General features: G+C 34.9%; 2 protein-coding genes and 2 long non-coding RNA genes across 4 annotated transcripts; all 4 read right to left on the reverse strand.

The window, feature by feature from the left end:
- Positions 1 to 378: 378 nt before the first annotated feature.
- On the reverse strand, positions 379 to 5,079 carry LOC124454252 (WD repeat-containing protein 90-like). The gene is made up of 7 exons (XM_047005072.1): positions 5,071 to 5,079; positions 3,884 to 4,133; positions 2,850 to 2,980; positions 1,675 to 1,848; positions 1,430 to 1,552; positions 1,271 to 1,355; positions 379 to 844 (listed from the first exon to the last, which is right to left on the reverse strand). Exons 1-7 carry the CDS (start codon positions 5,077 to 5,079, stop codon positions 690 to 692), a joined length of 927 nt encoding a protein of 308 aa, XP_046861028.1. The 3' UTR covers positions 379 to 689.
- A 577-nt stretch (positions 5,080 to 5,656) lies between these two features.
- Positions 5,657 to 6,144, reverse strand: LOC124459548. The gene is made up of 3 exons (XR_006953694.1): positions 6,092 to 6,144; positions 5,848 to 5,937; positions 5,657 to 5,775 (listed from the first exon to the last, which is right to left on the reverse strand). It is a non-coding gene; the product is annotated as an uncharacterized LOC124459548 (long non-coding RNA).
- Positions 6,145 to 6,245: 101 nt separating this feature from the next.
- On the reverse strand, positions 6,246 to 9,166 carry LOC124454259 (WD repeat-containing protein 90-like). Its single transcript, XM_047005083.1, has 7 exons — positions 9,082 to 9,166; positions 8,732 to 8,937; positions 7,584 to 7,850; positions 7,259 to 7,306; positions 7,105 to 7,177; positions 6,610 to 6,681; positions 6,246 to 6,472 (listed from the first exon to the last, which is right to left on the reverse strand). Exons 1-7 carry the CDS (start codon positions 9,164 to 9,166, stop codon positions 6,273 to 6,275), a joined length of 951 nt encoding a protein of 316 aa, XP_046861039.1. The 3' UTR covers positions 6,246 to 6,272.
- Positions 9,167 to 14,668: 5,502 nt separating this feature from the next.
- On the reverse strand, positions 14,669 to 15,561 carry LOC124459597. The gene is made up of 3 exons (XR_006953705.1): positions 15,510 to 15,561; positions 14,823 to 14,924; positions 14,669 to 14,742 (listed from the first exon to the last, which is right to left on the reverse strand). It is a non-coding gene; the product is annotated as an uncharacterized LOC124459597 (long non-coding RNA).
- Between the last annotated feature and the right edge of the window lie 497 nt (positions 15,562 to 16,058).

Genomic DNA, 16,058 nt, shown 5'->3' on the forward strand with positions numbered 1-16,058 from the left:
GCGTTTACACTATACCGGATTTGCTCATCACGACATCTTCATTTGCTTTAAAAGGATAACTGTTCGGAGTAAAAGCTTATTAAGCGGATAGATTTAGTCTATTTGATCGTGTTTCTGACGCTGAACAATTTTACTGCCTTTTAATATAAAGAATATTCAACCTGCTGCGATAGCAATCCGGTATATTGTAAACGGAGCCTTAATGAAGACGTGTCAAAAAAAAGCATGGAAAAATGTCGTCGTTTTATATTCGCGTATTGCGTAATGATGGGTATTACCATTATGTGCCAAGTAAGGACTAGCCTCCCACCCTCCGCCAGCAATTAAAGTTTTTCAAGGGCTGCACTGAAATAGTTCTCTTTCATTTAAAAAACATTGTTTGTATGGAAGCTTTTTTATATTGGCAAAAATCATCTATTATATTGCTGTCTCTCTCAAGCCATGAATTCCATGCTTCTTTCTTGCAACAAGAATCTTTTGCTCTTTAACAAACAAAACAAAATTTTGCTGGTTTTACTTTCCTTTCATAAATAAGAATGTATATATATTTTATATTTTACGCATATCTCTCTATTGCTCTCAATAAGCCGATAAAATGTCGAGTTTTTAAATTGACGGGTCATAGACTATAGCGCACCAGCCGTCGACTTTATATTGTTTTGCCAAGATTGTGTAATAAGGACGTCTCTCTATATCAACACCTTCCACAAAGCAACATCCGAAAAACCAACGGAAAACAGTTTATCTCCGGTCGGAGAAAATGTCACATGGCTAATAGAGTCACAATGCATATCGAAATCTTGAAAGCTACCTTTATCATAATCAATTACTTTCACTAGTCGATCTAAAACAAAAAGAAAATTACAGACAGCAAAAATACCTAATTAAGTGATTGTAAACTAAAGCATTGGGTGTCATTAATTCTCGAGGAAATAAAAGAAGCGCTGAAAAGAAATAAAAACTTTTAATGAGAATTTCACCTAGTGCTTTTTGATTCATATTTCCGACGTAGCTACGTCGATTTGGGACGTTTTTAGACTTAAACTATGTGGGATACGTAACCCTAAATTGTGATCTTAATTTTCTTCTCAGAAAACCATCGATAATCCAGTTTTACTAATGGAAGAAAACTAGATGAGAAAAATTGACATAAGTTGGAGTAGATAAAAAACTTTAACGATTTCAAACTATTATCTTTCAAGATATAGAAAGGATTTTCAAATCATTCAGTGTTGTTTTGCAGAACGTTGTAAAAACTTTTAATTTATACCTTTGGTTCCAACAGCAATTAAATGACCCTTAGGCGATATTTCCAAGCAAGAAGCCCATTGTGTCAACAAAATAGTTCGAAAAACCTGACAATGAACACATTTCCATCAATGATGGACATTTTGTCTGCTCCAAGCACAGACCTCTTACAAATACTGACCTTTCTCTGGGACAAGCTGTAGAATTGTATCAGTTTTCTCAGACCATAACCACTGTACACAATAACATCGGGCTCTGTTGGCGAGAATCTTGCCAAACTTGGCGGTAGATGCAAATACGCAGACTTCAAAGGGAGAAAACATGCTTATTTCAAACTTATTAAAACAGTTTTCCATAATAATTTATTTATCTTTCATTATCTTGAGCAACTACAATCAAGACAAGAAACAAACTACAATTTCTCACCGCATCGTCTTTTTTCAAAGCAATTCCTTCAGGTGTTATATTTGGAGCGGGAAAAGTTAACCAATCAACAAGCTCGCAGAAATCCTTCGACCAATCCGCCTTCCATACGCTAACCCTACGATCAGCGCTCGCAATAAGCCACAATCTGGGAGAATTGAATGATAGATGATCGTTCTAAAAACAAGGTTTTGATTATTAAAAAGCCCTTAATGACCCAGCGCGACGTCTTTACAGAGAAACAATGGACAGAAGTTTTTTTGTACAGACCGATCCCGTAAGGCGAGGTTGTACAAAAAAGACAGAGGTCTGATATTTCTCAGTAAAGACCGAGAAAGCGAGGTTATTAAATAGATTATTAGATGGCATTATTTGACCTGAAACGAAGCTTGCCTTCTCGTCCTTGCGGTTTTCACGAGTTGATTTTCCCTTTTCTAGTTTTCGTCCATAAAAAGTAAACTCGTTTCATAATTGTATCGTTTAGATAGTTTTCCAAGTGTTTTTTCTTCGAATTACATTCGTAAATGGTTTTTTGTTTCGTTTAGTTCGCGTTTTGCTGTTTGCTTTAAGATGTTTGTTTACATTTGACAGTAAAATTACGCGTTTTGGACCGTGGTCGATTACGGGAAAATAATGGACAGGCAAAAATGTTTCTGAGCCAATCAAAGCGCATCATTTAGCCGGAAGTGACACTTGCCGTATAATAATCATCATCAATAACCAGTAAGATGTTAAGTTTGGTAAATATTGCAAAAGTGCTTAAAAAATATTTTGAAGTAGGTTAAGACTTTTTATTCATAAAACAACATAAATAAACGTTTGCACTGATTGGTCTATAGCTGAGTTATTAGTTTTTGTGAACTGATCTGAGCTCAATTAATTAATCAATCAAAGAGGATTTGCATATCAATCATGAATACATGTTAAAGGAAAAATAAAAACAATTCTCTGAAACTTTCGCATTATTGCTATTTTAGATAAGAAATAAAAGATGTTTTTGTGTTGGCACAGGCTTATGCAAATCTTGGAGAGGCTCATGAGAACTCTCAAACAGGTGCACTGATCTGATCTCAAGTTCTCCCAAAGGACTCTTCCGTTTGCATAAGCTCGTACAAACACAGTAAAAATCTTTTATTTCTTACTCTGTTCTATTTGTTGCAGAGTGTTTGTCATTGTACCTTATGTGAAGCAATGTCCATATCAGTGATTGGTGCTCCCTTATGATCTTGGATCAAACGGACAGTGAGGCCAGTAGCAGGACTACTTATGGCTACCACACCATCTGTACTACCACTCATAAAAACACGACCTATACAACAAATTCATTTCTAAGGTACGTCAAAATTGTCAATGTTCAGTTTGACCACTAGAGTTGAACTACAATTAGACTCGATGATTTTCATAACCAAATAATCAAATAATCTACCATCCTAAGTTATACTTAACAAACCCAAGTTATAAAAACAACACAAGTCAACATCCACAAACCCATCTTATCCTCAAACATTCCAATATTCTTAAGCACACCAAGTCATCCTCAGCCATGACATTTTATACTTAAAAATCCCAAGTTATTTATAAGCTCCAAAGTTATCCTTAACAAGAGGACAACAGGGGGAAGATGAAGAACCAACCATAAGGTAGATACCACACATACCACTGTATACTAAACCACTTATAACACTGTGCTCTACAGGTAGATATCGCATACATCACAGTATACTATAGTTAGATACTAGAAATATCACTGTATATTATAGGTGGATAACACATATACCACTGTATACTATACCACTTATATCACTGTATACTATAGATAGATATCACATATACAGGTGGATACCACATATACCGTTGTATACTATAGGTAAATATCACATATATAGGTAGATACCACATATAGCACTGTATACGATAGGTAGATACAACATATAGCACTGTATACTATAGGTAGATACAAAATACATCACTGTATACTATAGATAGATATCACATATATCACTGTATATTACATATAGATACCACATATATCACTGAATACTACAGATAGATACCACATATATCACTGTATACTATAGATAGATACCACATAAATCACTGTATACTATAAGTAGATACAACATATACCACTGCATATTATAGGTAGATACCACATGAATTACTACATACTATAGGTAGATTCTGCGTGTATCAAGCAGCGACTGGTCCTTACCACAGGAAGAAAAATTGATAACAGTAACGCCCCCAGAATGAGGATCTATTTTCATAATCATTTCAACTCTTCCAAGATCAAAGAGTCTTACGGTTCCATCACCAAAACCAGCCACGCAATGTGATGGTCTTAATGGTTTCTCCACTGGTTCCATGTGAGGATGTACTGTGGCTATCACTTCACCATCTTGTAAGACATTATGTGTTGGTTCACGTGGAGGAGTTGGACAGAATGAAACACGCTTACAGCGCTATGGAGGAAATGAATTTTTAAACAACTGATAGTCAACATCAACGAAATTTTTAGAGATGAGTTACGTTTTGGTCCCGTGTAAGCGAAAGCTTTTATTTATAACATATACAAGCGGGCAAACGATCTCTTTATCTGTGATATATGAAGAGCCTGAGCGGGTTCAAAGAGAAATCTTTATTTGTGACATATGAAGAGCCTGAGCGGGTTCAAAGAGATCTCTTTATATGTGACATATGAAGAGCTTGAGGAGGTTCTAAGAGATATCTTTATCTGTGACACATGAAGAACCTGAGCAGGTTCAAAGAAATCTCTTTATCTGTGACATATGAAGATGCTGAGTTGGTTTAAAGAGATCTCTTTATCTGTGATGTATAAAGCGCCTGAGCAGGTTCAAAGAGATATCTTTATCTGTGACATATGAAGAGCTTGAGGAGGTTCAAAGAGATATCTTTATCTGTGACATATGAAGAGCTTGAGGAGGTTCAAAGAAATCTTATTATTGGGACATATGAAGATCCTGAGTAGGTTCAAAGAGATATCTTTATCTGTGACATATGAAGAGCTTGAGGAGGTTCAAAGAAATCTTATTATTGGGACGTATGAAGAACCTGAGCAGGTTTAAAGAGATCTCTTTATTTGTGACGCTTGAAGAGCCTGACGAGGTTCAGAGAGGTCTCTTTATCTGTGACATATGAAGAGACTGAGGAGGTTTAGAGAGATGCCTTTATCTGTGACATATGAAGAGCCTGAGCAGATTCAAAGAGACGCTCAAAATGATAGTTTGGTGGTGAACACAACTCTGTAAATTATATTATTTCAAAGCCTTGAGATCATAGCAAAATATCATGATTTAGCTAAGCGTTTATGGATAGTTGCATTTCAAGACGTCCATTTTAGTTTGCATCTTTTAAGCCGTAATATTGTTTCTAACTTACCAACAACATTAATAATAACAATGATAATATATTCAACCTATATAACTCAAAAGCACTAACTAGTAGTGTTGTGTGTCCTTGTGATAGAGAAAATTGACAGATGTAAACCTTTAACTACAAAAAACTAGGTCCACTCTTTCTGAGTAAAGACCTTGTCAATGAAGCTTTATTATGGGTCATTTGCACGAAAAGTAAAACTGTTTAAAAAATTTTCCTGACTGTTTAAAAATCTCTTGAAAAAGAAGAATATAAGATTTGTAGTGAGCAATCACTGAAATAAAATATTGCTTCCAAGATTACAAAATTTACTATCCAATGGATTACGCTATACGGGCTTCTTACAACCGGCCCCAGTTTTGAAAGTTGTGTCAACTCTCACCTTATTAATTACTGGAGGAAGCTCGCCTTGAATTCTCAACTATGCTTAAGACCTTACAGTGTAAGGCTTACACTAACATAAAAATATCAGAATTTATTTTGTAAAACAGAGCGATTTAAGAGCTCGTATTTCCCGACAATAGTTTTATATAAATAGCATATTTAATTTTGAATGACGACGAGAAACATGCTTCAATTCACCTGATCAACAACTTGAAATTGGAGCGTTTGTTCGAGGTCATCAGAAGTCCAGACTCTCAAGCTACCATCATCGGAGCAAGTCGCAAAGAATTTGTCATCAGGACCGCTGGCCACCAGTGAATTTATCTAAAACAATCACGTGGTTGAAGATGGTTTAAATCCCAATATTTTCACTGGGAGATTAACACAGTAAGTTACCTTCTCTGTATGACTGCTGACAAGACGAATAGACGTCCTCTCTGTCCAGTTAATGTACCATAACGTACCTCCAACTGTACCAACAATACCCTAAAGTACACACCACACAGCTCGAGGCAAGCAATTCACATGGAAAACATATTTTAGAAAATATCGAAAACCTAGTTTTCAAAAGGAAAATAGATTCTTCAATTTCTTCCCTTTTATTCACCATTCTTTAATCTTCCCACTGACGAAGTGTTACCATTTCCAAGGATGTGTCGAATGAAGCAGAAATCACTCCGGCGTCCAAAGACATTTTGTCTTCGATAACCAAACCATCTTGATTCAATCTGATAAAATATGGGATCAACTTTTGCAAAAACTGAAATCTAGAACGCGCTTCATCAACCCCGCTAACGCAAAGTTATCACAACACAATTGAACTATTTCGGCAATTCTAAGTTGAAAACTTTCCCCTTAGTGTCTGCGTGATAATTATCATGAAAAAAAAATAACTGAAAAGAAACATACACATCATTCTCTCCGGGCAATCTCATCTCTCCAACGCCTACAACAGACCAAAGACGAAGATGCCCCGATGAGCTTCCGGTAATCAGCGAGCCACGATGACAAACAATTACATCTACGAAGAAAGCAGATAACGACTGTAGAACATAAATTCAAAATGAATTTCCTAAAATTTATATCAGCATGACAAACTGAGTTGAAACCATGAATAATATGACAAAGAAAACAGATAATATAAATACATTTTCCTACCGATTTCAGAATCGTCAGAAAGCCAGTGCATAAAACACTTGTTTTGTCTTGTATCCCAAGCGGATATAATTCCTAGAAAATCAAAAAAAATCAGAAAAAAGAAAAATGATTTTCAAGAAAGAGACACGTAAAGTCAACAAATATTTTCAATCATTACAAACATGATTGTTTACTTCATGTAATATTAATGAGATGTGAGTATAATTGGGCGTGAGTTTTGACAAGGACTGGTGCGAGTTGCCACACAATAAGCAATAAAGAAGAAACGAAACCTCCTGTGACTTTGTATTAACATTTAAGTCAAGCTAAAAGAGCAAGGAAAATCTTTGGTAGCTACAGTCTTTTATAGTCTCCTTAAGAACAAAACATCAAAACCAAAGGATAAGGCGATAAGCCATTGATCTTTTATGCTTGAAAACAAATCTATTGGGTCCATAGATGATGGAGTGGACTGGAAATTTGCAATAAACCAAACCATTATTGTTTCAAACATACCAGCATTATTGCCTATATATAGCATATTATCACCAGCATAGCCGACACTTGTAAAATGTACCATGGAGTCATTCTGTCGACGAAAAAACAGAAAAATATCACAAAGACTCAGAAATTATAATGAAGCAAGTTTCAGATAAAAAGCGAAGAAAACCTGCTTTGAAGTGTATAACAAATCATCGGGAACTTTCCCTTCGCAAACCTAAAAAACGAAGGGTCATCCTTCATAAATCTGAAGAAAAAATGTGGAATCCCAAAACTGGAGATCAAATTATGAAATCATAAAAGTATTTTCAAAAATCTGCAATCTTGGAATTTAGTACTAAAATCTTAAATCTTAAAACTGGAATGAAGAAAACGCATATCAAAAATTAGAATCATTCAAACTTTTATAAATTGAAACGTCAATTGATAAAATATATATCAATATACGCACCAAACATACACTATCCACCCTATGTTACCTCATGAGTACTCACATTCAAGTTGAAAGATCCACGAGATTCTTCCAGTAACCAAAACAGCACGTGACCATCTTGTCCGACCGACACAAACTCGTTCATCGTACAAGGATCCCATGCGATGTCATGGATTGGAGTTTTAGTATAGGACGATGTGAGTACATTGTAGTCCTTAGTACCCCATATTACCACGGAACACTCCCTGTAATCTCCGACTGAGATCAGAAAACGATCGTCTCTTGAGAAATGAAGGCCAACAATCTCATAGGAGTGATATGTCAGCATCTGAATATAAATATGAATGCTCTAATTTATGTCTAAATGTAAAGATTAGAGACCAACAGATCGTCTTAAAGAAAACCATAAGTGGTTTAATTTATGATAGTCCGAAGAAATCTGAAGATGTGTCTGATTTCGTTAATGTCTGCAATTAGTCTGAACTCAGATTATGTGTTGAGTCAAGACGAAAGGTTTCTTTAATGAGCATTAAAAAATCAAACCGCTAATGGCTTTTTTGAAAACGTACTGTTGAGCTCTGATCATAATCTTGAGAATAGGATTCCCGCCTGGCACACTCGCTGGCAACAATATTCATGCTCAGATTAACATATAATAAAAGTTTTCGATAAATCAAGAAAAATTCAAAAATTACAGATTTACAAGATCTTTTATCTACGGCAGTAAAAAATATGTGTCATAGACACCATAAAACGTTTAAATATCCATCTACCCATTAGGGAAGATGGATATTTAACTCTACACCTAAATACTTACATAGCATGAACAAGCTTGCGAGCTGGCTACGCCCCTGCCTCTACACCTAAATAATTACATAGCATGAACAAGCTTGCGGGCTGGCTATACCACTGCCTCTACACCTAAATAATTACATAGCATGAACAAGCTTGCGGGCTGGCTACGCCCCTGCCTCTACACCTAAATAATTACATAGCATGAACAAGCTTGCGAGCTGGCTACGCCCCTGCCTCTACACCTAAATAATTACATAGTATGAACAAGCTTGCGGTCTGGCTACACCACTGCCTCTACACCTAAATAATTTTATAGCACGACCAAACTTGCAAGCTGGCTACACCACTGCCTCTACACCTAAATAATTACATAGCATGAACAAGCTTGCGAGCTGACTATGCCACTGCCTCTACCTTTTTACAATCACCAGATGCAATATCCCAGATACAAATGCATGACGCCACCGTCTTCGAGGACCCCCATGCCGAGGCAAGAACCTGAACATCGTGTTGAAGAGCTATCGTGGAAATCTCTTCAAAATGTTGCATGAGATGTTTTTGTTTGCCATCATGAAGATCTTCGATGATAACGATGCAGCCACTGGTATAAACGAACAAACCTGAATAGGGACAATTGTAACTGATCTCAATATATTAACATTCTGGTTTGTTGTTTAACATAGAAGCGTATCAAACTCGATAGTTGGGGAGCACCTATTCATTAACGAATTTTCTGTATTCCTGAAACGAAAACTGATTGAAACAAGTGTATTCGCAAGGAATTTGCGTTTGAAAGCCAATCCATTCAAAATTCAATTTGGGAAGAGGAGAGCTTTCCACCAAGCCCATTTTACGTGAGGATTTCGCATTTTAAACCAGTCCGTTCAAAATTTAAACAAAAGGGAAGACGTGCAACCAACCCCTCTTCTACTAAGCAAAGCAATTTTTTGAATCCGTATTTCAACAAAGTGCATCGTACTTCCACTTTTTACTAAGTAACAAATACATAAGAGATCCTGAGTATTTCATTTTATGTAGAAAAATCTTTTTCCGCTAAAGTTTAAAGGAATATGAAGGTGACCGGTGAGGTCAGACACTTAGTTTTCGAACACTGTCGATCAGGTTCATCAACGCAATCCAACGTATAACAAATTTCACCAGAACGCGAGCCAATAATTAACGTCTTAACAATATAATCAATCGAACATGCTTTGGTAACAGCAATAAGTTTCCCGCCAGGAGAATAACTTATACAATTCAGCCAACTATAGTAATCGTGATGTTGTGGATGAACAGTCAATCTTATGCTATGGGCTAATTGAAAATTATCAGAATTATCAGAAAGATTTATAATGTGCCACACGCAAAACAGCCCTTTGTATTTTTTGTTTTATTTCAACTTAAGTTTAAAATGCATTCTGGATCAACAAAGTCGATGTATTGACTCCACTCTTGGATACACAACTATATTTTTTTCTTCTTTATATTGCCTTATTTCTATATCTTCAGTTATTTAAAAGGCGAAATTGCTTACCAAATAACACATTTTAGTGCTTTATTTTTGCATGCATGCGTTTTAAACGAATTCCCTTCGTCATTTAAGACTTCTATTGACTAAGGCGTGATGAGTTATAATTTGAACGTTGTTTGAACAAAAAAAATCTGCAATCAAAGTGAAGGTTCTTTTAAACATATCCGGTGAATTACAATGCACTTATTTTGGCAAAAAATTGGTTCAGGATCCTCTGTTCTGACTTTATCATTGCGCGAGCTTTTATTATGGAAATCTGTTTTACTGCAAGCGAGCTCTGTTCATTTCGCGATTTTAAATCCAATAAATGACAATTGACATTTGTATTTGTTTTTAATTATGTAGTTGCTGCAATTATTATGCATAATCAAGTAATTAGCATTTACAAAAGTTTAATAAACGGGACAATTATACACTTCTGGGATTTAATAGTGTTTAAAGGTTTCGACAGTCTTAAAGCAAAACAAGATAAAAGTATTATCATTCACTGATTTATATCTCAAATTTATTCCGTCACTGCTCTATAAAGGTAAAGCAACATTAAATAAGTTATAACAGCCGTAAAAACGTTACTATATTTTTCATAACTTGCAAACAAAGATAGACAAGCACGTGCAACTTTAATCAGGCGGAACAAATAGCTAGAGAAGGCTAAATCATCTCATGCAGATTTCATTTTATGCACACATAATCATTGGTGCGAAATCTGTTTTTCTTTAGAACACACTGCATAATTCTGCTTTTCCAACAATGTTAATACCATCATTGAAACATATTCCTATGGACCATGGTAGAAGCTGGCTTATAATTTCGCTTCACCGCAGAATATAAACATTAGTTTACCTAACCGCCTGCTTTAAGTACACAGTGTCTATTTCATAAACATTCACAATGTACAATTACGAAAAGTTAGTTTACTCCAGAAAAGGGAAAATTACAAACGGACAATTAAGGAACGATCTTTCATGCCTGATACTTGACTTTTACCCTCGACACTCGACGATTACATCTGAAGATAGTTTCCCAGCGTTGTAAAGTTGAAATAAGTCAATAAGCAAAAAATATTGTGCAAAATATTCCACTATTCAACGCAAATAACTCATTATACGCATTAAAGTGCCATATACAAATCCTATTGAATTATCTTCTTTAGAAATTTCTGACGAACAAACAGATTTTTTTAAGGTGTCTCGAATATAAAATAGGATGGTGGTATTAAGTGATTATTTAGGCTTCTCCATTTCTCTTTAAAATGATAAACTGAACAACAAAAATTCACACTTACCCGAAAAAATGTTGTCAGAGAACGTTTCAATGAAGGCGACATTCAACCACAATGGCTCAAAGGCAACTGAATTTAAAGTTTAATCAACGACCATGAGGGAGAAGAACAGAGGAAGTGATCTGAGTCTATTCCATCCCATAATTCATTGCTATTCATGGAAAATATTCTTATATTTCCTGTTATCAGTTAAAGGATTTCTTTTACAACCATTTTCAAGATACTGTCCTCTCACTCCTTCGTTAACTGCGCATTTTAACCAATGTTTTAAAAAGTTAAATTAGTACGGACGTTTATCATTCAAAATTTATTACTTTGAGCTGACAGCTTTGAGTTTGACAAACTTTTCTTAAGTAAGGAAAAACATGTAGTTTTATCGCCGAAACCAAGACGCAAAAGAGAGGTGTCTTGTTTTTAAATTATCAAATTTTGAGATCATTTCAAATTGCGACCGCTAATTGATACATTCAGGCACGCGTGCATGCTATGTTTATAATCAATAACTATGCATCTTCCATTCGTTTGATGTACATCGCGATAAGCTTTTTCGTCAGACAACGAATTATAACGTCAAAACTTTATGTTACGCAGAACTTGGACTTGTAACATGCAGTTGTGTAACCATCGAAATAAAAATTACAGCCACAGAGTAAAAATAAAAAATTTCCATTTTCTTGTGTACAAGACTTAATGTTAGAAGAAGGCCTGTTACGATGTCAGAAATGTAAAGAGAAATATAGGATACATAGACATTTGTAGAGAAAAATTAATTTTTCTTTTTTTTTGTTTTTTTGATAAGGCTTTGACTATTAGAAATGTTTAAAGCAAGTCTTTTTTTTTAAGTTTTTCCTGATACACTCTTTATAATTTAATAACATCGTAATAAAGTGAATGTTTTGAGCCATGTTTTGACAAACAACGTTAACACCAACAGTCCTCTGATCTTCATATACACGGACGATCTACAACTACAATTATTTATAAACATCAATCCTTGGTATTTTTGCATTGTCAATAAAGTTTTACGATTGGTGATCGATGTTTTGTGACAAAACTTGGTGATGAGATAACTATCTAAAATCTACGGAATATTGCAAGTTATTTTTCTCTACTGCACTCACGTTCTAAAAGTCTTATAATGAAGCATTCCTTTTGAACTAATGTTAGAGAGAGCAAATCCCTTTTCTTCCTTTAAAACAAGAATTGCAGCTCAAAATGATTGATAAAGAAAATTAAACATTAGTAAAGGAATATTACATTTCTGTTAATGAATAAAACTTATATACACTATGTCTAGTCATAAAAGAGTATCTTTCATTTGTATTTTAGTGCTTTTGTTTATCAAAAATATTTAATTTTTAATATATAAATATTTGTCACTTCATGGCAAGCGTGACTTCCGGCTAAATGGTACGATTTGATAAGCTTAGAAACATTTTTGGAGATCCATTATATTCCTGTAATAGACCACGGTCCAAAACGCAGAATTTTACACTCAAATGTGAACAAACTTTGTAATGCAAACAGTAAAACGCAAACGAAACGCAAATAAAAAACTATTTACGAATGTGAATTCAAGAAAAAACACTTAAAAAACTGTTTAACTAAATATCCAGACGATACAATTTGAAACGATTTATTTTTTATGGACAAAAACATGAAAAATGAAAGCCAACCTGTGAAAATAAAGAAAAGACGAGAAAAAAAGCAAGCTTCGTTTCAAGTAAATAAATGCCATTTAATAAATCTTTTAATAACCTCACTTTCTCGGACTTTACTGAGAAATATCAGACCTGACACAAAGACCTCGGTCCGATATTTCTCTGTAAAGACATCGCATTCGGATACTAAGTGCTTAAAATATCAGTTATTAAGTGTTTACGTATTTAAGTGTTTTATAAATCACTTTTATGTACTTTATATCACTTTGAAAATTTCTACTTCATATGCCCCAGGTGGAAATTAACGTAATTTGATGAGGTAGCTAAACGTCTTTGAATAAATATTTCATTTATATATCCAAATTTGCATAGTTTTAACAAAAGAAGTCCAATTTTCGAATACACTCACGTATTATGAATTATCCAACATAGATTCAAGTGCACATGTTTACAAATCATAACCAATAGAAGTCCAGGTTTTAAGCATCACTGTTGTGATAGAACGCCCAACGGACGATAGTTATTAAATGACATTCTCAAGTACAGTAAGAATAAATATACTTCAACTCTTTTTTTAAACAAAAAGGTATGTTGAGTTTTTCAACGTTATTATAAGAGATAAACGCTTTGATTTTGAGTAAACACAATGTTTGTAAATCGTAGACAACAGGTAACTTCCAGAAAAAAACGCGAGAATGAACACCTGTGACTGAAGCAACTTGACACAAATTACCAAAAAACGAGGTCAGACAATCAGATTTCGGACACTCTCGATCAGGTTCATCCACGCAATCCAACGTATAACAAATTTCACCAGAACGTGAGCCAATAATGAACGTCTTAACAATGTAATCAAACGGACAAGCTATGGTAACAGCAATAAGTTTTCCATCAGGAGAGTAACAGATATCATTATGCAAAAAAAAGTAATTGTGATGTTTTGGGTGAACAGCCAATCTTGTTCGATGGGCTAGTTGGAAATTTTCAGAATTGTCAGAAAGATTTAAAACGCGCCACACACAAAACAGCCCGTAACGATCACATATTGCAAGTTCCTCATGACCAAATGCAGGATTATAGCAGCATTTTTCAACTGCTGTATAATAATCGTAAACACGAACGCGTTGTAGTAGTTTTAAACTGTCAGCATCAAAATGAACAGTTCGCCATCAGTGCTTCCTGCCAAAGACGGCTGGCATCAGGAGATAGAGCCAAACAACTAAAGCCATCAGCACGATACTCCGCCCGCAAATTTAAATAATCTTCAACATCACTTTCATTCCCACTTTCACGTCTTTCTTTTAACACTTGCTCGTCACGCTCATTTGCCTCAAGATCCGTTTTAAGAAAAGGACAACCTAACTGAATGCAATCAACTCCCTAAATTCAACTTTAAGATCAATCCATTGGTCGGGTCCGTCTTTATAGATTCTTCTACGTTCCACAAACCGTCTGGTAGTTTATACACACGACACCAAAACGATCCAAGTCATGGGAAAATCAGGATCCAAACAAATAGTTACGGCAATTCTCTTTCCATCTGGGAAGAACTTAAGTTGAGAAGTGCGAGCATGAAGACAGTTTATGCAATATACCGGTTTAGGTAACTTTCCGACCTGATGCTCAGGTAAGGCAAAACAATCAAAGCAAAACCGATAATATTGTGTGACGGACGACAAAGAACGCTGCACTTGCAGCTATTAAAGAACCGTCCCAAGAGACGGCCCATTTTGTATGAGGGTTAAGACCTAACACATATTTTTCGAGCTGTTTTCAAATTTTATATCAATGAATTTCTTGACATCAGATTTAAAATCTTCACTTATAAGTCCTAGTGTATCGCTCTTGTAGCTGTACAAGAAACTTTTCATTGATGAAAATAACACAAACAACGTATCGCCATATTTGTTTCAATGTTGACAACATGCGATGGTGGAATACCGTCTAATTTCTAAATGAAAAAGAGATGTTTTAACCTTAATGTGAAAACTCACCAGAAGATCAACACTTTAAATATTTTATTATTTATACCTCGCTCATACATATCTCATATTCAGGAAAGCTGGAAGATGACGAACGATCAGATTCATCATCAGATGAATTGGAAGACATCGCGCAACTCTTTTTCAAAACCTAGAAAAAATCGATTTTATTTCGAAATCGCTGCTATTCTCCTCTCGGAAGAATGATTTTGCGAAAGAGTTTGGACACAGGAAGTAAAATTTCCTGGTGTCCGCCATTTTGTTTTAAAATAAGCAAATATCTGGCAAATATAGAGAATTGAATGGTGAAAAGACAAATTTTCCGTTTTGTTTTCTTATTCACGAATAGACAGCGATATGGTTTACTTTAAAATCGGAAAATCGTCAAGCTACGTTCTTAGATACCTGGCGCTCGACGTTTTACCCTCAACTATTTAACTGAAGCTAATTTTCCAGAGTTTTGGAGATAAAACAAGTCAATAAGCGGAAACTTTTAGTGCAAAATATTCCCCCGTTCAACGTTACGCAAGTCACCCATTCCACATTAAAATAAAAGCATTTGAAATGGTGAATAGTTTAAAATCCAATTGGTAAAATATTCTCTAGAAATTTGTCAACGAACAAGCGTCATTTTAAGTTATCTCGAAAATAAAATAGGCTGTTGTGTTGTATTGATTGTTTTAGCTTTGCTATACTTCCCTTTAACACGATGAAAACAGCTAAAATTCACACTTACCAGAATAAATATTGTCAGAGCACGTTTCAATGAAGACGACATGAAACTAAATGAATTTAACGACCACGAGGTAGAAAAGGTCTGACGTCTGAATCTATTCTTTCCACTAACATGTATCCCAGAAGTCAGCATTAATATTTAAAATTCAATTACCAGTGTGATTATGGAAAATACCCATATACTTCCTGATATAAGTTTTAGTATCCCTTATATATCGTTGAAATATGCAGTAAGATTTTAGTTTATTATATTTTATACAAAACCACTCTATATCACGGTCAAAAACGAAGTTAAGTGAAACTTCATTAATGTAAACCCAAGTCCATTGCTGTAGAAACGGATTATTGGGGACAATGGACGTTCCGTATAGGCCGATGTCATTAGCACTTAAGGGTATAAAAATTTGATATTGGCAAACTTTGATAATTCTTGTAAAATCCGTAGTTAAGTCTTGATCTTAGCTTATATCTGCTCGTTGACGGTCTTATAACTATATCTAACTGCATTGATATTTGTGCTTCTAGTCAATTTCTGGTCCATTCATGTTCT

Source organism: Xenia sp. Carnegie-2017, unplaced genomic scaffold (assembly GCF_021976095.1).
Source record: "Xenia sp. Carnegie-2017 unplaced genomic scaffold, XeniaSp_v1 HiC_scaffold_13, whole genome shotgun sequence".
Lineage (NCBI taxonomy): Eukaryota > Metazoa > Cnidaria > Anthozoa > Malacalcyonacea > Xeniidae > Xenia > Xenia sp. Carnegie-2017.

Bases quoted from the DNA above. Each gene is read 5' to 3' on its own strand.
- LOC124454252 (XM_047005072.1), bottom strand. The intron at 2,981-3,883 runs GTAAGGACCAGT...TTTGTTGTATAG, and splicing joins TATCAATTTTTCTTCCTGTG to GTCGTGTTTTTATGAGTGGT. The intron at 1,356-1,429 runs GTCAGTATTTGT...GTTCATTGTCAG, and splicing joins ACAGCTTGTCCCAGAGAAAG to GTTTTTCGAACTATTTTGTT.
- LOC124454259 (XM_047005083.1), bottom strand. From the start codon at position 9,166: ATGGGCTTGGTGGAAAGCTCTCCTCTTCCCAAATTGAATTTTGAATGG. The intron at 7,307-7,583 runs GTGAGTACTCAT...TTCGTTTTTTAG, and splicing joins GTGGATCTTTCAACTTGAAT to GTTTGCGAAGGGAAAGTTCC. The intron at 6,682-7,104 runs GTATGTTTGAAA...TTGATTTTCTAG, and splicing joins ATATATAGGCAATAATGCTG to GAATTATATCCGCTTGGGAT.